Raw genomic sequence first — 24,307 nt, 5'->3', positions numbered from 1 at the left:
GAGTGAGTGAGTGGGTGGGTGGGTGAGTGGGTGGGTGAGTGAGTGGGTGAGTGAGTGGGTGGGTGGGTGAGTGGGTGGGTGGGTGAGTGAGTGAGTGGGTGAGTGGGTGAGTGAGTGGGTGGGTGAGTGAGTGAGTGAGTGGGTGAGGTGAGTGGGTGAGTGAGTGAGTGGGTGAGTGGGTGAGTGACTGAGTGAGTGAGTGAGTGGGTGAGTGAGTGGGTGAGTGGGTGAGTGAGTGAGTGAGTGGTGAGTGAGTGAGTGAGTGGGTGAGTGAGTGGGTGAGTGAGTGGGTGAGTGAGTGGGTGAGTGGAGTGAGTGAGTGGGTGAGTGAGTGAGTGAGTGACTGAGTGAGTGAGTGAGTGGGTGAGTGAGTGGGTGAGTGAGTGAGTGAGTGGCTAAGTGGGTGAGTGGGTGAGTGAGTGAGTGAGTGGGTGAGTGAGTGGTGAGTGAGTGAGTGAGTGGGTGAGTGAGTGAGTGAGTGCGTGGGTGAGTGAGTGAGTGAGTGGGTGAGTGAGTGAGTGTGTGGTGAGTGAGTGAGTGAGTGGTGAGTGGCTAAGTGGGTGAGTGGGTGAGTGAGTGAGTGAGTGGTGAGGGTGAGTGAGTGGTGAGTGGGTGAGTGAGTGGGAGTGAGTGGGTGTGTGAGTGGGTGAGTGAGTGGGTGAGTGAGTGAGTGAGTGGTGAGTGGGTGAGTGAGTGGGTGAGTGAGTGGGAATGGGTGAGTGAGTGAGTGAGTGGGTGAGTGAGTGGTGTGTAGTGAGTGGTGAGTGAGTGAGTGAGTGGTGAGTGGAGTGGGAGTGGTGAGTGAGTGAGTGGTGAGTGAGTGTGAGTGAGTGAGTGAGTGGTGAGTGAGTGAGTGGGTGGGTGAGTGAGTGAGTGAGTAGGTGAGTGGTGAGTGAGTGAGTGAGTGGTGAGTGAGTGGTGAGTGGTGAGTGAGTGAGTGGTGAGTGAGTGGTGAGTGAGTGAGTGGTGAGTGGGTGAGTCAGTGGGTGAGTGGTGAGTGAGTGGTGAGTGAGTGAGTGAGGTGAGTGAGTGAGTGAGTGGGTGAGTGAGTGGTGAGTGAGTGGTGAGTGAGTGGGAGTGGTGAGTGAGGGTGAGTGAGTGGGTGAGTGGTGAGTGAGTGAGTGAGTGGGTGAGTGAGTGAGTGAGTGGGTGAGTGAGTGGTGAGTGGAGAGGTGAGTGAGTGGGTGGGTGAGTAAGTGAGTGGTGAGTGGTGAGTGGGTGAGTGAGTGGTGAGTGAGTGGGTGAGTGAGTGAGTGGGGGAGTGAGTGAGTGAGTGGTGAGTGAGTGAGTGGGTGAGTGAGTGGTGAGTGAGTGAGTGAGTGGAGAGTGGGGTGAGTGAGTGGTGAGTGAGTGAGTGAGTGGTGAGTGGGTGAGTGTGAGTGAGTGAGTGAGTGGTGAGTGAGTGAGTGAGTGGGTGAGGTGAGTGGTGAGTGAGTGGTGAGTGAGTGAGTGAGTGGTGAGTGAGTGAGTGAGTGAGTGGTGGGTGAGTGAGTGAGTGGTGAGTGAGTGAGTGGTGTGAGTGGGAGTGAGTGAGTGAGTGAGTGAGGTGAGTGAGTGAGTGAGTGGTGAGTGAGTGAGTGAGTGGTGAGTGAGTGAGTGAGGAGTGAGTGGGTGAGTGAGTGAGTGGTGAGGAGTGAGTGAGTGAGTGGTGAGTGAGTGAGTGAGTGAGTGAGTGGTGAGTGAGTGTGAGTGAGTGGTGAGTGAGTGAGTGGGTGAGTGGTGGTGAGTGAGTGGTGAGTGGTGGTGAGTGAGTGAGTGGTGAGTGAGTGGTGAGTGAGTGGTGGTGAGTGTGTGGGTGTGTGTGGTGAGTGGGGGTGAGTGAGTGAGTGGGTGAGTGGGTGAGTGAGTGAGTGAGTGAGTGAGTGGTGAGTGAGTGAGTGGTGAGTGAGTGAGTGAGTGGTGAGTGAGTGAGTGAGAGGGTGAGTGTGTGAGTGTGTGAGTGAGTGGGTGGGTGAGTGAGTGAGTGAGTGGGTGAGTGGTGAGTGAGTGAGTGAGTGGTGAGTGAGTGTGAGTGGTGGGTGAGTGAGTGAGTGAGTGGGTGAGTGAGTGAGTGAGGGTGAGTGAGTGGGTGAGTGAGTGAGTGAGTGGTGAGTGAGTGGTGAGTGAGTGGTGAGTGGTGAGTGAGTGGTGAGTGAGTGAGTGGTGAGTGAGTGAGTGAGTGGGTGAGTGAGTGAGTGAGTGGTGAGTGAGTGGGTGAGTGGTGAGTGAGTGGTGAGTGAGTGGTGAGTGGGTGAGTGGAGTGAGTGAGTGGTGAGTGAGTGGTGAGGAGGGAGGAGTGGTGAGTGAGGAGGGGTGAGTGAGTGGGTGGTGAGTGAGTGGTGAGTGAGTGAGTGGTGAGTGAGTGAGTGGTGAGTGAGTGAGTGAGTGGTGAGTGAGTGGGTGAGGGGTGAGTGAGTGAGTGGTGAGTGGTGAGTGAGTGGTGAGTGAGTGGTGAGTGAGTGGTGAGTGGTGAGTGAGTGAGTGGTGAGTGGTGAGTGAGTGGTGAGTGAGTGGTGAGTGAGTGGTGAGTGAGTGGTGAGTGGTGAGTGAGTGGTGAGTGAGTGACTGAGTGACTGGTGAGTGAGTGGTGAGTGAGTGAGTGAGTGAGTGAGTGGTGAGTGAGTGGTGAGGAGGGTGAGTGAGTGAGTGGTGAGGAGGAGGGAGGGAGTGAGTGGTGAGTGAGTGAGTGAGTGGGTGAGTGAGTGGTGAGTGAGTGGTGAGGAGGAGTGGTGAGTGAGTGAGTGAGTGGTGAGTGAGTGGTGAGTGAGTGGTGAGTGAGTGAGTGGTGAGTGAGTGAGTGAGTGGTGAGTGAGTGAGTGGGTGAGTGGTGAGTGGTGAGTGAGTGGTGAGTGAGTGTTGGGTGAGTGGGTGGAGTGGTGAGTGAGTGAGTGAGTGTGGTGAGTGAGTGGGTGAGTGGTAGAGTGAGTGGGTGGTGAGTGAGTGGTGGGTGAGTGAGTGAGTGGGTGAGTGAGTAGGTGAGTGGGTGAGTGAGTGAGTGGTGAGTGGTGAGTGAGTGGTGAGTGAGTGAGTGGTGAGTGAGTGGTGAGTCAGTGAGTGAGTGGTGAGTGACTGAGTGAGTGGTGAGTGAGTGGGTGAGTGTGTGAGTGTGTGAGTGAGTGGTGGGTGAGTGAGTGGGTGAGTGAGTGAGTGAGTGGTGAGTGAGTGAGTGAGTGGTGGGTGAGTGAGTGGGTGAGTGGTGAGTGAGTGAGTGGTGAGTGAGTGAGTGAGTGGTGAGTGAGTGGGTGGGTGAGTGAGTGGGTGAGTGAGTGGGTGAGTGGTGAGTGAGTGGTGAGTGAGTGGTGAGTGAGTGAGTGAGTGGTGAGTGAGTGAGTGAGTGGGTGAGTGGTGAGTGAGTGGGTGAGTGAGTGAGTGAGTGGGTGAGTGAGTGAGTGAGTGGGTGAGTGAGTTAGTGGATGAGTGAGTGAGTGGTGGGTGAGTGAGTGGGTGAGTGAGTGGGTGAGTGAGTGAGTGAGTGGGTGGAGTGAGTGGTGGGTGAGTGGGTGAGTGAGTGAGTGAGTGGTGAGTGAGTGGGTGGGTGGGTGAGTGAGTGAGTGGGTGGGTGAGTGAGTGAGTGAGTGGGTGAGTGGGTGAGTGAGTGAGTGAGTGGGTGAGTAGAGAGAAAGGGTGAGTGAGTGGGTGAGTGGTGAGTGAGTGGTGAGTGAGTGAGTGAGTGGTGAGTGAGTGGTGAGTGAGTGGGTGAGGTGAGTGGTGAGTGAGTGAGTGGGTGAGTGAGTGAGTGGGTGAGTGAGTGAGTGGGTGAGTGAGTGAGTGAGTGAGTGGTGAGTGAGTGGTGAGTGAGTGAGTGGTGAGTGAGTGGTGAGGAGGAGGAGTGGTGAGTGAGTGAGTGAGTGTGAGGAGTGAGTGAGTGTGGGTGAGTGGTGAGGAGGGGTGGAGTGAGTGAGTGAGTGGGTGAGTGAGTGAGTGAGTGGGTGAGTGAGTTAGTGGATGAGTGAGTGAGTGGTGGGTGAGTGAGTGAGTGGGTGAGTGAGTGGGTGAGTGAGTGAGTGGGGCGAAAGGAGGAGGAGTGGGTGAGTGGGGTGAGTGAGTGAGTGAGTGGTGAGTGAGTGGGTGGGTGGGTGAGGAGGAGGGGTGGGTGAGTGAGTGAGTGAGTGGGTGAGTGGGTGAGTGAGTGAGTGAGTGGGTGAGTGGTGAGTGAGTGAGTGGGTGGAGTGGGTGAGTGGTGAGTGAGTGGTGAGTGAGTGAGTGAGTGGTGAGTGAGTGGTGAGTGAGTGGGTGAGTGGTGAGTGGTGAGTGAGTGAGTGGGTGAGTGAGTGAGTGGGTGAGTGAGTGAGGGTGAGTGAGTGGTGAGTGAGTGAGTGAGTGGTGAGTGAGTGGTGAGTGAGTGAGTGGTGAGTGAGTGGTGAGTGAGTGAGTGAGTGGTGAGAGTGAGTGAGTGGTGAGTGAGTGGTGAGTGAGTGGTGAGTGAGTGAGTGAGTGGTGAGTGAGTGAGTGAGTGGTGAGTGAGTGAGTGAGGGTGAGTGAGTGAGTGGGTGGGTGAGTGAGTGAGTGGGTGAGTGAGTGGGTGAGTGGAGTGGGTGAGTGGTGAGTGAGTGAGTGGGTGAGTGAGTGGTGAGGAGTGGGTGAGTGAGTGGGTGAGTGAGTGAGTGGGTGAGTGAGTGGGTGAGTGAGTGAGGGTGAGTGAGTGAGTGGGTGAGTGAGTGAGTGGGTGAGGAGGGAGTGAGTGAGTGGTGAGTGAGTGGTGAGTGAGTGGTGAGTGAGTGAGTGAGTGAGTGGTGAGTGAGTGGTGAGTGAGTGGTGAGTGAGTGAGTGAGTGACTGGAGTGAGGAGGAGGGTGAGTGAGTGGTGAGTGAGTGGTGAGTGAGTGGTGAGTGAGTGAGTGGTGAGGAGTGGTGAGTGAGTGGTGAGTGAGTGGTGAGTGAGTGGTGAGTGAGTGAGTGGGTGGAGTGTGTGGTGAGTGAGTGGTGAGTGAGTGGTGAGTGAGTGAGTGGGGTGAGTGTGGTGAGGAGTGGTGAGTGAGTGGGTGGAGTGAGTGGTGAGTGAGTGGTGAGGGAGGGGTGGTGAGGAGGAGTGAGTGGTGAGTGAGTGGTGAGGAGGGAGAGGAGTGAGTGAGTGGTGAGTGAGTGGTGAGTGAGGAGTGGTGAGTGAGTGGTGAGTGAGTGGTGAGTGAGTGGTGAGTGAGTGAGTGGTGAGTGAGTGGTGAGTGAGTGGTGAGGAGGAGTGTGAGGAGTGGTGAGTGAGTGAGTGGTGAGTGAGTGAGTGGTGAGTGAGTGGTGAGTGAGTGGTGAGTGAGTGGTGAGTGAGTGAGTGGTGAGGAGGAGTGGTGAGTGAGTGGTGAGTGAGTGGTGAGGGAGTGGTGAGTGAGTGGTGAGTGAGTGAGTGAGTGGTGAGTGAGTGGTGAGTGAGTGGTGAGTGAGTGGTGAGTGAGTGGGTGAGTAAGTGAGTGGTGAGTGGGTGAGTGGGTGAGTGAGTGGTGAGTGAGTGGGTGAGTGAGTGAGTGGGTGAGTGAGTGAGTGAGTGGTGAGTGAGTGAGTGGGTGAGTGAGTGGTGAGTGAGTGAGTGAGTGGTGAGGGTGAGTGAGTGGTGAGTGAGTGAGTGAGTGGTGAGTGGGTGAGTGTGAGTGAGTGAGTGAGGGTGAGTGAGTGAGTGAGTGGTGAGTGAGTGAGTGAGTGGTGAGTGAGTGAGTGAGTGGTGAGTGAGTGAGTGAGTGGTGAGTGGTGAGTGAGTGAGTGAGTGGTGAGTGGTGAGTGAGTGAGTGAGTGGTGAGTGAGTGAGTGAGTGGTGAGTGAGTGGTGAGTGAGTGGGTGAGTGGAGTGAGTGGGTGAGTGAGTGGGTGAGTGAGTGAGTGAGTGGGTGAGTGAGTGAGGGAGGGTGAGTGAGTGAGTGGTGAGTGAGTGGGTGAGTGGTGGGTGAGCGAGTGAGTGAGTGGGTGAGTGAGTGGGTGAGTGAGTGAGTGGGTGGGAGTGAGTGAGTGTGTGGTGAGTGAGTGAGTGAGTGGTGAGGAGGAGGGAGGGGTGAGTGGTGAGTGAGTGAGTGGGTGAGTGAGTGAGTGAGTGGTGAGTGAGTGGTGAGTGAGTGAGTGGGTGAGTGAGTGGGTGGTGAGTGAGTGGTGGGTGAGTGAGTGAGTGGTGAGTGAGTGAGTGAGTGGGTGAGTGTGTGTGTGTGAGTGAGTGGTGGGTGAGTGAGTGAGTGAGTGGGTGAGTGGTGAGTGAGTGAGTGGTGAGTGAGTGAGTGGTGAGTGGTGAGTGAGTGGTGAGTGAGTGAGTGGGTGAGTGTGTGAGTGTGAGTGAGTGGTGGGTAAGTGAGTGAGTGAGTGGGTGAGTGGTGAGTGAGTGAGTGAGTGGTGAGTGAGTGAGTGAGTGGTGAGTGGTGGGTGAGTGAGTGGGTGAGTGAGTGGGTGAGTGAGTGAGTGAGTGGTGGGTGAGTGAGTGAGGGTGTGAGTGAGTGAGTGAGTGGGTGAGTGAGTGGGTGAGTGAGTGAGTGAGTGGTGAGTGAGTGGTGAGTGAGTGGTGAGTGGTGAGTGAGTGGTGAGTGAGTGAGTGGTGAGTGAGTGAGTGAGTGGGTGAGTGAGTGAGTGAGTGGTGAGTGAGTGGGTGAGTGGTGAGTGAGTGGTGAGTGAGTGTGAGTGGGTGAGTGAGTGAGTGAGTGGTGAGTGAGTGGTGAGTGAGTGAGTGAGTGGTGAGTGAGTGAGTGGGTGAGTGAGTGGGTGGTGAGTGAGTGGTGAGTGGAGTGAGTGAGTGGTGAGTGAGTGAGTGGTGAGTGAGTGAGTGAGTGGGGTGGGAGTGAGTGGGTGAGGGGTGAGTGAGTGAGTGGTGAGTGGTGAGTGAGTGGTGAGTGAGTGGTGAGTGAGTGAGTGAGTGGTGAGTGAGTGGTGAGTGAGTGGTGAGTGAGTGGTGAGTGAGTGGTGAGTGGTGAGTGAGTGGTGAGTGAGTGACTGAGTGACTGAGTGAGTGGTGAGTGAGTGGTGAGTGAGTGAGTGAGTGGTGAGTGAGTGGTGAGTGAGTGGTGAGTGAGTGAGTGAGTGGTGAGTGAGTGAGTGAGTGGTGAGTGAGTGGTGAGTGAGTGAGTGAGTGGTGAGTGAGTGGTGAGTGAGTGGTGAGTGAGTGAGTGGTGAGTGAGTGAGTGAGTGGTGAGTGAGTGGTGAGTGAGTGGTGAGTGAGTGAGTGGTGAGTGAGTGAGTGAGTGGTGAGTGAGTGAGTGAGTGGGTGAGTGGTGAGTGGTGAGTGAGTGGTGAGGAGTGGTGGGTGAGTGGGTGAGTGGTGAGTGAGTGAGTGAGTGGTGAGTGAGTGGGTGAGTGGTGAGGAGTGGGGTGGTGAGTGAGTGGTGGGTGAGTGAGTGAGTGGGTGAGTGAGTGGGTGGAGTGGGTGAGTGAGTGAGTGGTGAGTGGTGAGTGAGTGGTGAGTGAGTGAGTGGTGAGTGGTGAGTGAGTGGTGAGTGAGTGAGTGAGTGGTGAGTGACTTGAGTGAGTGGTGAGTGAGTGGGTGAGTGTGTGAGTGTGTGAGTGAGTGGTGGGTGAGTGAGTGGGTGAGTGAGTGAGTGAGTGGTGAGTGAGTGAGTGAGTGGTGGGTGAGTGAGTGGGTGAGTGGTGAGTGAGTGAGTGGTGAGTGAGTGAGTGAGGAGGAGGGTGGGTGAGTGGGTGAGTGAGTGGGTGAGTGGTGAGTGAGTGGGGAGGGAGGGAGGAGGGAGTGAGTGGTGAGTGAGTGAGTGGGTGAGTGGTGAGTGAGTGGGTGAGTGAGTGAGAGGGGTGAGTGGGTGGAGTGAGTGAGGGAGGGAGGGAGTTAGTGGATGAGTGAGTGAGTGGTGGGTGAGTGAGTGAGTGGGTGAGTGAGTGAGTGAGTGAGTGGGAGGAGGAGTGAGGGAGGGAGGGTGAGTGAGTGAGTGAGTGGAGAGTGGGTGGGTGGGTGAGTGAGTGAGTGGGTGGGTTAGTGAGTGAGTGAGTGGGTGAGTGGGTGAGTGAGTGAGTGAGTGGGTGAGGGTGGAGTGAGTGAGTGGGTGAGTGAGGGTGAGTGGTGAGTGAGTGGGTGAGTGAGTGAGTGAGTGGTGAGTGAGTGGTGAGTGAGTGGGTGAGTGTGAGTGGTGAGTGAGTGAGTGGGTGAGTGAGTGAGTGGGTGAGTGAGTGAGTGGGTGAGTGAGTGGTGAGTGAGTGAGTGAGTGGTGAGTGAGTGGTGAGTGAGTGAGTGGTGAGTGAGTGGTGAGTGAGTGAGTGAGTGGTGAGTGAGTGAGGGAGGGTGAGTGAGTGAGTGAGTGGGTGAGTGGTGAGTGAGTGGGTGAGTGAGTGAGTGAGTGGGTGAGTGAGTGAGTGAGTGGGTGAGTGAGTTAGTGGATGAGTGAGTGAGTGGTGGGTGAGTGAGTGAGTGGAGGGAGGGGTGAGTGAGTGAGTGAGTGGGTGAGTGAGTGAGTGAGTGGGTGAGTGGGTGAGTGAGCGAGTGAGTGGTGAGTGAGTGGGTGGGCGGGTGAGTGAGTGAGTGGGTGGGTGAGTGAGTGAGTGAGTGGGTGAGTGGGTGAGTGAGTGAGTGAGTGGTGAGTGAGTGAGTGAGTGGGTGAGTGGTGAGTGAGTGAGTGGGTGAGTGAGTGAGTGAGTGGTGAGTGAGTGGTGAGTGAGTGGTGAGTGAGTGAGTGGGTGAGTGAGTGGGTGGTGAGTGAGTGGTGGGTGAGTGAGTGAGTGGTGAGTGAGTGAGTGAGTGGGTGAGTGAGTGTGTGAGTGAGTGGTGGGTGAGTGAGTGAGTGGGTGAGTGGTGAGTGAGTGAGTGAGGGTGAGTGAGTGAGTAGAGTGGTGAGTGAGTGGTGAGTGAGTGAGTGAGTGGGTGAGTGTGTGAGTGTGTGAGTGAGTGGTGGGTGAGTGAGTGAGTGAGTGAGTGGGTGGGTGAGTGGTGAGAGTGAGTGAGTGGTGAGTGAGTGAGTGAGTGGTGAGTGGGTGAATGAGTGGGTGAGTGAGTGGGTGGAGTGAGTGAGTGAGTGGTGGGTGAGTGAGTGAGTGAGTGGGTGAGTGAGGGAGTGAGTGGGGAGGGAGGGTGAGTGAGTGAGTGAGTGAGTGAGTGGTGAGTGAGTGGTGAGTGTGAGTGGGGAGTGAGTGAGTGGTGAGTGAGGAGGGAGGGTGGAGTGAGTGAGTGAGTGGTGAGTGAGTGGGTGAGTGGTGAGTGAGTGGTGAGTGAGTGGTGAGTGGGTGAGTGAGTGAGTGAGTGGTGAGTGAGTGGTGTGAGTGAGTGAGTGAGTGGTGAGTGAGTGAGTGGGTGAGTGAGTGGGTGGTGAGTGAGTGGTGAGTGAGTGAGTGAGTGGTGAGTGAGTGAGTGGTGAGTGAGTGAGTGAGTGGGTGAGTGAGTGGGTGAGTGGGTGAGTGAGTGAGTGGTGAGTGGTGAGTGAGTGGTGAGGAGGGTGAGGGTGAGGAGTGGTGAGTGAGTGGTGAGTGAGTGGTGAGTGAGTGGTGAGTGAGTGGTGAGTGGTGAGTGAGTGGTGAGTGAGTGACTGAGTGACTGAGTGAGTGGTGAGTGAGTGGTGAGTGAGTGAGTGAGTGGTGAGTGAGTGGTGAGTGAGTGTGAGTGAGTGGTGAGTGAGTGAGTGAGTGGTGAGTGAGTGAGTGAGTGGTGAGTGAGTGGTGAGTGAGTGAGTGAGTGGTGAGTGAGTGGTGAGTGAGTGAGTGGTGAGTGAGTGAGTGGTGAGTGAGTGAGTGAGTGAGTGAGTGGTGAGTGAGTGGTGAGTGAGTGGTGAGTGAGTGAGTGGTGAGTGAGTGAGTGGAGTGAGTGAGTGAGTGAGTGGGTGAGTGGTGAGTGAGGAGGGTTAGTGGATGAGTGAGTGAGTGGTGGGTGAGTGAGTGAGTGGGTGAGTGAGTGGTGGTGAGTGAGTGAGTGAGTGGGTGAGTGAGTGAGTGAGTGGGTGAGTGGGTGAGTGAGTGAGTGAGTGGGTGAGTGAGTGGGTGGTGGGTGAGTGAGTGAGTGGGTGGGTGAGTGAGTGAGTGAGTGGGTGAGTGGTGAGTGAGTGAGTGAGTGGGTGAGTGGTGAGTGAGTGAGTGGGTGAGTGAGTGGGTGAGTGGTGAGTGAGTGGTGAGTGAGTGAGTGAGTGGTGAGTGGGTGAGTGAGTGAGTGAGTGAGTGAGTGAGTGGGTGAGTGAGTGGTGAGTGAGTGAGTGAGTGGTGAGTGAGTGGGTGAGTGAGTGAGTGGTGAGTGAGTGGTGAGTGAGTGAGTGAGTGGTGAGTGAGTGAGTGAGTGGTGAGTGAGTGAGTGAGTGGGTGAGTGGTGAGTGAGTGGTGGAGTGAGTGAGTGAGTGGGTGAGTGAGTGAGTGAGTGAGTGGGGTGAGTGTGAGTGAGTGAGTGGTGGGTGAGTGAGTGAGTGGGTGAGTGAGTGGGTGAGTGAGTGAGTGGTGGGTGAGTGGGGAGTGAGTGAGTGAGTGAGTGAGTGAGTGTGAGTGAGTGGTGAGTGAGTGGGTGGGCGGGTGAGTGAGTGAGTGAGTGGGTGAGTGAGTGAGTGAGTGGGTGAGTGGTGAGTGAGTGAGTGAGTGGGTGAGTGGTGAGTGAGTGAGTGGGTGAGTGAGTGGGTGAGTGGTGAGTGAGTGGTGAGTGAGTGACTGAGTGACTGTAGTGAGTGGTGAGTGAGTGGTGAGTGAGTGAGTGAGTGGTGAGTGAGTGGTGAGTGAGTGGTGAGTGAGTGAGTGAGTGGTGAGTGAGTGAGTGAGTGGTGAGTGAGTGGTGAGTGAGTGAGTGAGTGGTGAGTGAGTGGTGAGTGAGTGGTGAGTGAGTGAGTGGGGTGAGTGAGTGAGTGAGTGGGTGAGTGAGTGGTGAGTGAGTGGTGGTGAGTGAGTGAGTGAGTGAGTGAGTGAGTGGTGAGTGAGTGAGTGAGTGGGTGAGTGGTGAGTGGTGAGTGAGTGGTGAGTGAGTGGTGGGTGAGTGGGTGAGTGGTGAGTGAGTGAGTGAGTGTGAGTGAGTGGGTGAGTGGTGAGTGAGTGGTGGTGAGTGAGTGGTGGGTGAGTGGTGAGGAGTGGGTGAGTGAGTGGGTGAGTGAGGTGAGTGAGTGAGTAGGTGAGTGGTGAGTGAGTGGTGAGTGAGTGAGTGGTGAGTGGTGAGTGAGTGGTGAGTGAGTGAGTGAGTGGTGAGTGACTGAGTGAGTGGTGAGTGAGTGGGTGAGTGTGTGAGTGTGTGAGTGAGTGGTGGGTGAGTGAGTGGGTGAGTGAGTGAGTGAGTGGTGAGTGAGTGAGTGAGTGGTGGGTGAGTGAGTGGGTGAGTGGTGAGTGAGTGGGTGAGTGGGTGAGTGAGTGAGTGAGTGGGTGAGTGGGTGAGTGGGTGAGTGAGTGAGTGAGTGGGTGAGTGAGTTAGTGGATGAGTGAGTGAGTGGTGTGTGAGTGAGTGAGTGGGTGAGTGAGTGTGAGTGAGTGAGGGGTGGGTGAGTGAGTGAGTGAGTGGGTGAGTGAGTGAGTGAGTGAGTGAGTGAGTGAGTGAGTGGGTGAGTGGGTGAGTGAGTGAGTGGGTGGGTGAGTGAGTGGGTGAGTGGGTGAGTGGGTGAGTGAGTGAGTGAGTGGGTGAGTGGTGAGTGAGTGAGTGGGTGAGTGAGTGGGTGAGTGGTGAGTGAGTGGTGAGTGAGTGAGTGAGTGGTGAGGGTGAGTGGTGAGTGGGTGAGTGAGTGAGTGGGTGAGTGAGTGGTGAGTGAGTGAGTGAGTGGTGAGTGAGTGGTGAGTGAGTGAGTGGTGAGTGAGTGGTGAGTGAGTGAGTGAGTGGTGAGTGAGTGAGTGAGTGGTGAGTGAGTGAGTGAGTGGGTGGGTGGTGAGTGAGTGGGTGAGTGAGTGAGTGAGTGGGTGAGTGAGTGAGTGAGTGGGTGAGTGAGTTAGTGGATGAGTGAGTGAGTGGTGGGTGAGTGAGTGAGTGGGTGAGTGAGTGGGTGAGTGAGTGAGTGAGTGAGTGGGTGAGTGAGTGAGTGAGTGGGTGAGTGGGTGAGTGAGCGAGGTGAGTGGTGAGTGAGTGGGTGGGCGGGTGATGAGTGAGTGAGGGTGAGTGAGTGAGTGAGTGGGTGAGTGGTGAGTGAGTGAGTGAGTGGGTGAGTGGTGAGTGAGTGAGTGGGTGAGTGAGTGGGTGAGTGGTGTGAGTGGTGAGTGAGTGAGTGAGTGGTGAGTGAGTGGTGAGTGAGTGGGTGAGTGGTGAGTGGTGAGTGAGTGAGTGGGTGAGTGAGTGAGTGGGTGAGTGAGTGAGTGGGTGAGTGAGTGGTGAGTGAGTGAGTGAGTGGTGAGTGAGTGGTGAGTGAGTGAGTGGTGAGTGAGTGGTGAGTGAGTGAGTGAGTGGTGAGTGAGTGAGTGAGTGGTGAGTGAGTGAGTGGTGAGTGAGTGGTGAGTGAGTGAGTGAGTGGTGAGTGAGTGAGTGAGTGGTGAGTGAGTGAGTGAGTGGTGAGTGAGTGGGTGGGTGAGTGAGTGGGTGAGTGAGTGGGTGAGTGGTGAGTGAGTGGTGAGTGAGTGGTGAGTGAGTGAGTGAGTGGTGAGTGAGTGAGTGGGTGAGTGGTGAGTGAGTGGGTGAGTGAGTGAGTGAGTGGGTGAGTGGGTGAGTGAGTGAGTGAGTGGGTGAGTGAGTTAGTGGATGAGTGAGTGAGTGGTGGGTGAGTGAGTGAGTGGGTGAGTGAGTGGGTGAGTGAGTGAGTGAGTGGGTGAGTGAGTGAGTGAGTGGGTGAGTGGGTGAGTGAGTGAGTGAGTGGTGAGTGAGTGGTGGTGGGTGAGTGAGTGTGGGTGGGTGAGTGAGTGAGTGAGTGGGTGAGTGGGTGAGTGAGTGAGTGAGTGGGTGAGTGGTGAGTGAGTGAGTGGGTGAGTGAGTGGGTGAGTGGTGAGTGAGTGGTGAGTGAGTGAGTGAGTGGTGAGTGGGTGAGTGAGTGAGTGGGTGAGTGAGGGAGTGGGTGAGTGAGTGGTGAGTGAGTGAGTGAGTGGTGAGTGAGTGGTGAGTGAGTGAGTGGTGAGTGAGTGGTGAGTGAGTGAGTGAGTGGTGAGAGTGAGTGAGTGGTGAGTGAGTGAGTGAGTGGGTGAGTGGTGAGTGAGTGGGTGAGTGAGTGAGTGAGTGGGTGAGTGAGTGAGTGAGTGGGTGAGTGAGTTAGTGGATGAGTGAGTGAGTGGTGGGTGAGTGAGTGAGTGGGTGAGTGAGTGGGTGAGTGAGTGAGTGAGTGGGTGAGTGAGTGAGTGAGTGGGTGAGTGGGTGAGTGAGCGAGTGAGTGGTGAGTGAGTGGGTGGGCGGGTGAGTGAGTGAGTGGGTGGGTGAGTGAGTGAGTGAGTGGGTGAGTGGGTGAGTGAGTGAGTGAGTGGGTGAGTGGTGAGTGAGTGAGTGGGTGAGTGAGTGGGTGAGTGGTGAGTGAGTGGGGTGAGTGAGTGAGTGGTGAGTGAGTGGTGAGTGAGTGGGTGAGTGGTGAGTGGTGAGTGAGTGAGTGGGTGAGTGAGTGAGTGGGTGAGTGAGTGAGTGGGTGAGTGAGTGGTGAGTGAGTGAGTGAGTGTGAGTGAGTGGTGAGTGAGTGAGTGGTGAGTGAGTGGTGAGTGAGTGAGTGAGTGGTGAGTGAGTGAGTGAGTGGTGAGTGAGTGAGTGGTGAGTGAGTGGTGAGTGAGTGAGTGAGTGGTGAGTGAGTGAGTGAGTGGTGAGTGAGTGAGTGGGTGAGTGAGTGAGTGAGTGGGTGGGTGAGTGAGTGAGTGGGTGAGTGAGTGGGTGAGTGAGTGGGTGAGTGGTGAGTGAGTGAGTGAGTGGGTGAGTGAGTGGTGAGTGAGTGGGTGAGTGAGTGGGTGAGTGAGTGAGTGGGTGAGTGAGTGGGTGAGTGAGTGAGTGAGTGGGTGAGTGAGTGAGTGAGTGAGTGGGTGAGTGAGTGAGTGAGTGGGTGAGTGAGTGGGTGAGTGAGTGAGTGGTGAGTGAGTGGTGAGTGAGTGGTGAGTGAGTGGTGAGTGAGTGGTGAGTGAGTGGTGAGTGAGTGAGTGACTGAGTGACTGAGTGAGTGAGTGAGTGGTGAGTGAGTGGTGAGTGAGTGGTGAGTGAGTGGTGAGTGAGTGAGTGGTGAGTGAGTGGTGAGTGAGTGGTGAGTGAGTGGTGAGTGAGTGGTGAGTGAGTGAGTGGGTGAGTGTGTGGTGAGTGAGTGGTGAGTGAGTGGTGAGTGAGTGAGTGGGTGAGTGTGTGGTGAGTGAGTGGTGAGTGAGTGGGTGAGTGAGTGGTGAGTGAGTGGTGAGTGAGTGGGTGGTGAGTGAGTGAGTGAGTGGTGAGTGAGTGGTGAGTGAGTGGTGAGTGAGTGGTGAGTGAGTGAGTGGTGAGTGAGTGGTGAGTGAGTGGTGAGTGAGTGGTGAGTGGTGAGTGAGTGGTGAGTGAGTGGTGAGTGAGTGGTGAGTGAGTGAGTGGTGAGTGAGTGGTGAGTGAGTGGTGAGTGAGTGAGTGGTGAGTGAGTGGTGAGTGAGTGGTGAGTGAGTGGTGAGTGAGTGAGTGAGTGGTGAGTGAGTGGTGAGTGAGTGGTGAGTGAGTGGTGAGTGAGTGAGTGAGTGGTGAGTGAGTGAGTGAGTGGTGAGTGAGTGGTGAGTGAGTGGTGAGTGAGTGGTGAGTGAGTGGTGAGTGAGTGGTGAGTGAGTGAGTGAGTGGTGAGTGAGTGGTGAGTGAGTGGTGAGTGAGTGAGTGGTGAGTGAGTGAGTGAGTGACTGAGTGACTGAGTGAGTGAGTGAGTGGTGAGTGAGTGGTGAGTGAGTGGTGAGTGAGTGGTGAGTGAGTGGTGAGTGAGTGTGTCTAACTGTGAGCGGCTCCGTGTCCTCCACGAGACCTCTGGAGACACTCGGACAGCGTGTCTCCCATGAGCTCACACGCCCTGGAGACACGGACACAGTGAGACACAGAGACACGGACACAGTGAGACACGGAGCCACGGACACAGTGAGACACAGAGACACGGACACAGTGAGACACAGAGACACGGACACAGTGAGACACAGAGACAGTGAGACACAGTGAGACACAGAGACACGGAGAGACCCAGAGACACGGACACAGTGAGACACAGAGACACGGACACAGTGAGACACAGAGACACGGACACAGTGAGACACAGAGACAGTGAGACACAGTGAGACACAGAGACAGTGAGACACAGTGAGACACAGAGACACGGAGAGACCCAGAGACACGGACACAGTGAGACACAGAGACACGGACACAGTGAGACACAGAGACACGGACACAGTGAGACCCAGAGACACGGACACAGTGAGACACAGAGACACGGACACAGTGAGACACAGAGACACGGACACAGTGAGACCCAGAGACACGGACACAGTGAGACACGGAGCCACGGACACAGTGAGACACAGAGACACGGATACAGTGAGACACAGAGACACGGACACAGTGAGACACAGAGACACGGAGAGACCCAGAGACACGGACACAGTGAGACACAGAGACACGGACACAGTGAGACACAGAGACACGGACACAGTGAGACACAGAGACACGGACACAGTGAGACACAGAGACACGGACACAGTGAGACACGGAGCCACGGACACAGTGAGACACAGAGACACGGACACAGTGAGACACAGAGACACGGACACAGTGAGACACAGAGACACGGACACAGTGAGACACAGAGACACGGACACAGTGAGACACAGAGACACGGACACAGTGAGACACAGAGACACGGACACAGTGAGACACAGAGACATGGACACAGTGAGACACAGAGACACGGACACAGTGAGACACAGAGACACGGACACAGTGAGACACAGAGACACGGACACAGTGAGACACGGAGCCACGGACACAGTGAGACACAGAGACACGGACACAGTGAGACACGGAGCCACGGACACAGTGAGACACAGAGACACGGACACAGTGAGACACAGAGACACGGACACAGTGAGACACAGAGACACGGACACAGTGAGACACAGAGACACGGACACAGTGAGACACAGAGACACGGACACAGTGAGACACAGAGACACGGAGAGACCCAGAGACACGGACACAGTGAGACACGGAGCCACGGACACAGTGAGACACAGAGACACGGACACAGTGAGACACAGAGACACGGACACAGTGAGACACAGAGACACGGACACAGTGAGACACAGAGACACGGACACAGTGAGACACAGAGACACGGACACAGTGAGACACAGAGACAGTGAGACACAGTGAGACACAGAGACACGGACACAGTGAGACACAGAGACACGGACACAGTGAGACACAGAGACACGGACTCAGTGAGACACGGAGCCACGGACACAGTGAGACACAGAGACACGGACACAGTGAGACACAGAGACACGGACACAGTGAGACACAGAGACACGGACACAGTGAGACACAGAGACACGGACACAGTGAGACACAGAGACAGTGAGACACAGTGAGACACAGAGACACGGACACAGTGAGACACAGAGACACGGACACAGTGAGACACAGAGACACGGACTCAGTGAGACACAGAGACACGGACACAGTGAGACACAGAGACACGGACACAGTGAGACACAGAGACACGGACACAGTGAGACACAGGGACAGTGAGACACAGTGAGACACAGAGACACGGACACAGTGAGACACAGAGACACGGACACAGTGAGACACGGAGCCACGGACACAGTGAGACACAGAGACACGGACACAGTGAGACACAGAGACACGGACACAGTGAGACACAGAGACACGGACACAGTGAGACACAGAGACACGGACACAGTGAGACACAGAGACACGGACACAGTGAGACACAGAGACACGGACACAGTGAGACACGGAGCCACGGACACAGTGAGACACAGAGACACGGACACAGTGAGACACAGAGACACGGACACAGTGAGACACAGAGACACGGACACAGTGAGACACAGAGACACGGACACAGTGAGACACAGAGACACGGAGAGACCCAGAGACACGGACACAGTGAGACACAGAGACACGGACACAGTGAGACACAGAGACACGGACACAGTGAGACACAGAGACACGGACACAGTGAGACACAGAGACACGGACACAGTGAGACACAGAGACACGGACACAGTGAGACACAGAGACACGGACACAGTGAGACACGGAGACACGGACACAGTGAGACACAGAGACACGGACACAGTGAGACACAGAGACATGGACACAGTGAGACACAGAGACACGGAGAGACCCAGAGACACGGACACAGTGAGACACAGAGACACGGACACAGTGAGACACAGAGACAGTGAGACACAGTGAGACACAGAGACACGGACACAGTGAGACACAGACACGGACACAGTGAGACACAGAGACACGGACACAGTGAGACACAGAGACACGGACACAGTGAGACACAGAGACACGGACACAGTGAGACACAGAGACACGGAGAGACCCAGAGACACGGACACAGTGAGACACACAGACACGGACACAGTGAGACCCAGAGACACGGACACAGTGAGACACAGAGACACGGACACAGTGAGACACAGAGACACGGACACAGTGAGACACAGAGACACGGACACAGTGAGACACAGAGACACGGACACAGTGAGACACAGAGACACGGACACAGTGAGACACAGAGACACGGACACAGTGAGACACAGAGACACGGACACAGTGAGACACAGAGACACGGACACAGTGAGACACAGAGACACGGACACAGTGAGACACAGAGACACGGACACAGTGAGACACAGAGACACGGAGAGACCCAGAGACACGGACACAGTGAGACACGGAGCCACGGACACAGTGAGACACAGAGACACGGACACAGTGAGACACAGAGACACGGACACAGTGAGACACGGAGCCACGGACACAGTGAGACACAGAGACACGGACACAGTGAGACACAGAGACACGGACACAGTGAGACACAGAGACACGGATACAGTGAGACACAGAGACACGGAGAGACACAGTGAGACACAGAGACACGGACACAGTGAGACACAGAGACACGGATACAGTGAGACACAGAGACACGGAGAGACACAGAGACACGGACACAGTGAGACACAGAGACACGGACAAAGTGAGACACAGAGACACGGACACAGTGAGACACAGAGACACGGACACAGTGAGACACAGAGACACGGACACAGTGAGACACAGAGACACGGACACAGTGAGACACAGAGACACGGACACAGTGAGACACGGAGACACGGACACAGTGAGACACAGAGACACGGACACAGTGAGACACAGAGACATGGACACAGTGAGACACAGAGACACGGAGAGACCCAGAGACACGGACACAGTGAGACACCGAGACACGGACACAGTGAGACACAGAGACAGTGAGACACAGTGAGACACAGAGACACGGACACAGTGAGACACAGAGACACGGACATAGTGAGACACAGACACGGACACAGTGAGACACAGAGACACGGACACAGTGAGACACAGAGACACGGACACAGTGAGACACAGAGACACGGACACAGTGAGACACAGAGACACGGAGAGACCCAGAGACACGGACACAGTGAGACACACAGACACGGACACAGTGAGACCCAGAGACACGGACACAGTGAGACACAGAGACACGGACACAGTGAGACACAGAGACACGGACACAGTGAGACACAGAGACACGGACACAGTGAGACACAGAGACACGGACACAGTGAGACACAGAGACACGGACACAGTGAGACACAGAGACACGGACACAGTGAGACACAGAGACACGGACACAGTGAGACACAGAGACACGGACACAGTGAGACACAGAGACACGGACACAGTGAGACACAGAGACACGGACACAGTGAGACACAGAGACACGGAGAGACCCAGAGACACGGACACAGTGAGACACGGAGCCACGGACACAGTGAGACACAGAGACACGGACACAGTGAGACACAGAGACACGGACACAGTGAGACACGGAGCCACGGACACAGTGAGACACAGAGACACGGACACAGTGAGACACAGAGACACGGACACAGTGAGACACAGAGACACGGATACAGTGAGACACAGAGACACGGAGAGACACAGTGAGACACAGAGACACGGACACAGTGAGACACAGAGACACGGATACAGTGAGACACAGAGACACGGATACAGTGAGACACAGAGACACAGAGAGACACAGAGACACGGACACAGTGAGACACGGAGCCACGGACACAGTGAGACACAGAGACACGGACACAGTGAGACACAGAGACACGGAGAGACACAGTGAGACACGGAGCCACGGACACAGTGAGACACAGAGACACGGACACAGTGAGACACAGAGACACGGAGAGACACAGTGAGACACAGAGACACGGACACAGTGAGACACAGAGACACGGATACAGTGAGACACAGAGACACAGAGAGACACAGAGACACGGATACAGTGAGACACAGAGACACGGACACAGTGAGACACAGAGACACAGCTGAGCACGTGCCACCCTCACCACCACCCTCACCACCACCCTCACCACCACCACCCCCACCACCACAACCCTCACCACCCTCACCACCACCACCACCCTCACCCCTACCCTCACCACCACCCTCACCACCACCACCACCCTCACCACCACCAACTCCATCACCACCACCACCACCCTCACCACCACCACCACCACCCTCACCACCTCCCTCACCACCACCACCCTCACCAGCACCCTCACCACCACCCTCACCACCACTCTCACCACCCTCACCACCACCCTCACCACCACCCTCACCCAGATGAACCCGTGCCCAGCTTGCGAAGGCACCGCAGGATCCTGATCTGAGTCCACGGCGCTGGTGACCCACGGAAGGTCGCCTCAGCCGGCAGGCGTCCACGCATCACTTGCTGTAACACCATCAGTAGACTAGGAACCAGCCTCCTGTAGCTATCAGCTCCGTCCTGTAGGTACACAGTAGTAGTAGCATCATCATCAGTATCATCATCATCATCACAGAGACAGTGAGACACAGAAACACAGAGACACAGAGAGACACAGAGACACAGAGAGGCAGGCGTCCACGCATCACTTGCTGTAACACCATCAGTAGACTAGGAACCAGCCTCCTGTAGCTATCAGCTCCATCCTGTAGGTACACAGTAGTAGTAGCATCATCATCAGTATCATCATCATCATCACAGAGACAGTGAGACACAGAAACACAGAGACACAGAGAGACAGGTGTCCCCACATCACTTGCTGTAACACCATCAGTAGACTAGGAACCAGTCTCCTGTAGCTATCAGCTCCATCCTGTAGGTACACAGTAGTAGCAGCATCATCAGTATCATCATCATCATCAGTAGTAGTAGTAGCATCATCATCATCATCAGTAGTATCATCATCAGTAGTAGTAGCATCATCATCAGTATCATCATCATCAGTATTAGTAGCATCATCAGTAGTAGTATCATCATCATCATCACAGAGACAGTGAGACACAGAGACACAGAGAGACAGGTGTCCCCACATCACTTGCTGTAACACCATCAGTAGACTAGGAACCAGTCTCCTGTAGCTATCAGCTCCATCCTGTAGGTACACAGTAGTAGTAGCATCATCAGTAGTAGTAGCATCATCATCAGTATCATCATCATCATCAGTAGTAGTAGCATCATCATCAGTAGTAGTAGCAGCATCATCAGTAGTAGTAGCAGCATCATCAGTAGTAGTAGTAGTATCATCATCAGTAGTAGTAGTATTATCATCATCACAGAGACAGTGAGACACAGAGACACAGAGAGACAGGTGTCCCCACATCACTTGCTGTAACACCATCAGTAGACTAGGAACCAGTCTCCTGTAGCTATCAGCTCCATCCTGTAGGTACACAGTAGTAGTAGCAGCATCATCAGTATCATCATCATCATCATCACAGAGACAGTGAGACACAGAAACACAGAGACACAGAGAGACACAGAGACACAGAGAGACAGGCGTCCACGCATCACTTGCTGTAACACCATCAGTAGACTAGGAACCAGTCTCCTGTAGCTATCAGCTCCATCCTGTAGGTACACAGTAGTAGTAGCAGCATCATCAGTATCATCATCATCATCATCACAGAGACAGTGAGACACAGAAACACAGAGACACAGAGAGACACAGAGACACAGAGAGACAGGCGTCCACGCATCACTTGCTGTAACACCATCAGTAGACTAGGAACCAGCCTCCTGTAGCTATCAGCTCCATCCTGTAGGTACACAGTAGTAGTAGCATCATCAGTAGTAGTAGCATCATCATCAGTAGTAGTAGCATCATCATCAGTATCATCATCATCATCATCACAGAGACAGTGAGACACAGAGAGACACAGAGAGACAGGTGTCCCCACATCACTTGCTGTAACACCATCAGTAGACTAGGAACCAGTCTCCTGTAGCTATCAGCTCCATCCTGTAGGTACACAGTAGTAGTAGCATCATCATCAGTATCATCATCATCATCACAGAGACAGTGAGACACAGAAACACAGAGACACAGAGACACAGAGAGACAGGCGTCCACGCATCACTTGCTGTAACACCATCAGTAGACTAGGAACCAGCCTCCTGTAGCTATCAGCTCCATCCTGTAGGTACACAGTAGTAGCAGCATCATAATCAGTATCATCATCATCATCAGTAGTAGTAGTAGCATCATCATCATCATCAGTAGTATCATCATCAGTAGTAGTAGCATCATCATCAGTATCATCATCATCAGTATTAGTAGCATCATCAGTAGTAGTATCATCATCATCATCAGTAGTAGTAGTAGCATCATCACAGAGACACAGAGACACAGAGAGACAGGTGTCCCCACATCACTTGCTGTAACACCATCAGTAGACTAGGAACCAGTCTCCTGTAGCTATCAGCTCCATCCTGTAGGTACACAGTAGTAGTAGCAGCATCAGTATCATCAGTATCATCATCATCATCAGTAGTAGTAGTAGCATCATCATCAGTAGTAGTAGCATCATCATCAGTATCATCATCATCATCAGTAGTAGTAGTAGCATCATCATCAGTAGTAGTAGCATCATCAGTATCATCATCAGTAGTATCATCATCATCAGTATCATCATCATCATCATCACAGAGACAGTGAGACACAGAGACACAGAGAGACAGGTGTCCACACATCACTTGCTGTAACACCATCAGTAGACTAGGAACCAGCCTCCTGTAGCTATCAGCTCCGTCCTGTAGGTACACAGTAGTAGCATCATCATCATCATCAGTAGTAGCATCATCATCAGTATCATCATCATCATCACAGAGACAGTGAGACACAGAGACACAGAGAGACAGGTGTCCCCACATCACTTGCTGTAACACCATCAGTAGACTAGGAACCAGTCTCCTGTAGCTGTCAGCTCCATCCTGTAGGTACACAGTAGTAGTAGCATCATCATCAGTATCATCATCAGTAGTATCATCATCATCAGTATCATCAGTATCATCATCATCATCAGTAGTAGTAGTAGTAGCATCATCAGTAGTAGTAGCATCATCATCAGTATCATCATCATCATCAGTAGTAGTAGCATCATCAGTAGTAGTAGTATCATCATCACAGAGACAGTGAGACACAGAGACAGTGAGACACAGAGACAGTGAGACACACAGACACAGAGACACAGAGACACAGAGACACAGAGAGACAGGTGTCCCCACATCACTTGCTGTAACACCATCAGTAGACTAGGAACCAGTCTCCTGTAGCTATCAGCTCCATCCTGTAGGTACACAGTAGTAGTAGCAGCATCAGTATCATCAGTATCATCATCATCATCAGTAGTAGTAGTATCATCATCAGTAGTAGTAGCATCATCATCAGTATCATCATCATCAGTAGTAGTAGCATCATCACACAGACAGTGAGACACAGAGACAGTGAGACACAGAGACACAGAGACAGTGAGACACAAAGACAGTGAGACACAGAGACACAGAGACACAGTGAGACACAGTGAGACACAGAGACACAGAGAGACAGGTGTCCACGCATCACTTGCTGTAACACCATCAGTAGACTAGGAACCAGTCTCCTGTAGCTATCAGCTCCATCCTGTAGGTACACAGTAGTAGTAGCATCATCATCAGTATCATCATCATCAGTAGTAGTAGTAGCATCATCATCATCAGTAGTATCATCATCAGTAGTAGTAGCATCATCATCAGTATCATCATCATCATCAGTAGTAGTAGCATCATCAGTAGTAGTATCATCATCATCATCAGTAGTAGTAGTAGTAGCATCATCACAGAGACACAGAGACACAGAGAGACAGGTGTCCCCACATCACTTGCTGTAACACCATCAGTAGACTAGGAACCAGTCTCCTGTAGCTATCAGCTCCGTCCTGTAGGTACACAGTAGTAGTAGCATCATCAGTATCATCAGTAGTAGCAGCATCATCATCATCAGTAGTAGTAGCATCATCATCAGTATCATCATCATCATCACAGAGACAGTGAGACACAGAGACACAGAGAGACAGGTGTCCCCACATCACTTGCTGTAACACCATCAGTAGACTAGGAACCAGTCTCCTGTAGCTATCAGCTCCGTCCTGTAGGTACACAGTAGTAGGAGTAGCATCATCATCAGTAGTAGTAGTAGTATCATCATCATCAGTATCATCATCATCATCATCATCACAGAGACAGTGAGACACAGAGACACAGAGACACAGAGACAGTGAGACACAGTGAGACACAGAGACAGTGAGACACAGAGACACAGAGAGACAGGTGTCCCCACATCACTTGCTGTAACACCATCAGTAGACTAGGAACCAGTCTCCTGTAGCTGTCAGCTCCATCCTGTAGGTACACAGTAGTAGTAGCAGCATCATCATCATCAGTAGTAGTAGCATCATCATCAGTATCATCATCAGTAGTAGTAGCATCATCATCAGTAGTAGTAGTATCATCATCAGTAGTAGTAGTATCATCATCACAGAGACACAGAGACACAGTGAGACACAGAGACACAGTGAGACACAGAGAGACAGGTGTCCCCACATCACTTGCTGTAACACCATCAGTAGACTAGGAACCAGTCTCCTGTAGCTGTCAGCTCCATCCTGTAGGTACACAGTAGTAGGAGTAGCATCAGTAGTAGTAGCATCATCATCAGTAGTAGTAGCATCATCATCAGTAGTAGTAGTATCATCATCAGTAGTAGTAGTATCATCATCAGTAGTAGTAGTATCATCATCACAGAGACACAGAGACACAGAGACAGTGAGACAGTGAGACACAGAGACACAGAGACACAGAGACAGTGAGACACAGTGAGACACAGTGAGACACAGAGACAGTGAGACACAGAGACACAGAGAGACAGGTGTCCCCACATCACTTGCTGTAACACCATCAGTAGACTAGGAACCAGTCTCCTGTAGCTATCAGCTCCGTCCTG

General features: G+C 53.6%; 1 protein-coding gene across 1 annotated transcript in view; it reads right to left on the bottom strand.

Annotated features, from left to right (window-relative positions):
- LOC142923951 (uncharacterized) overlaps positions 1-24,307 on the bottom strand; it is a 43,468-nt gene that overhangs the window by 15,310 nt on the left and 3,851 nt on the right. The window contains exons 2-3 of the mRNA XM_076064976.1: positions 19,625-19,791; positions 14,642-14,715 (exon numbers count right to left, since the gene is read on the bottom strand). Coding sequence (XP_075921091.1) covers positions 14,642-14,715; positions 19,625-19,791 — 241 coding nt within the window. The remainder of the gene's footprint in view (positions 1-14,641; positions 14,716-19,624; positions 19,792-24,307) is intronic.

This window comes from Petromyzon marinus, unplaced genomic scaffold (assembly GCF_048934315.1).
Source record: "Petromyzon marinus isolate PM22_M1 ecotype Great Lakes invasive population unplaced genomic scaffold, UKy_Petmar_22M1.pri1.0 PM_Scaffold_95, whole genome shotgun sequence".
In the NCBI taxonomy this organism is placed as follows: Eukaryota; Metazoa; Chordata; class Hyperoartia; order Petromyzontiformes; family Petromyzontidae; genus Petromyzon; species Petromyzon marinus.
This window is presented reverse-complemented; position numbering and strand designations above follow the sequence as displayed.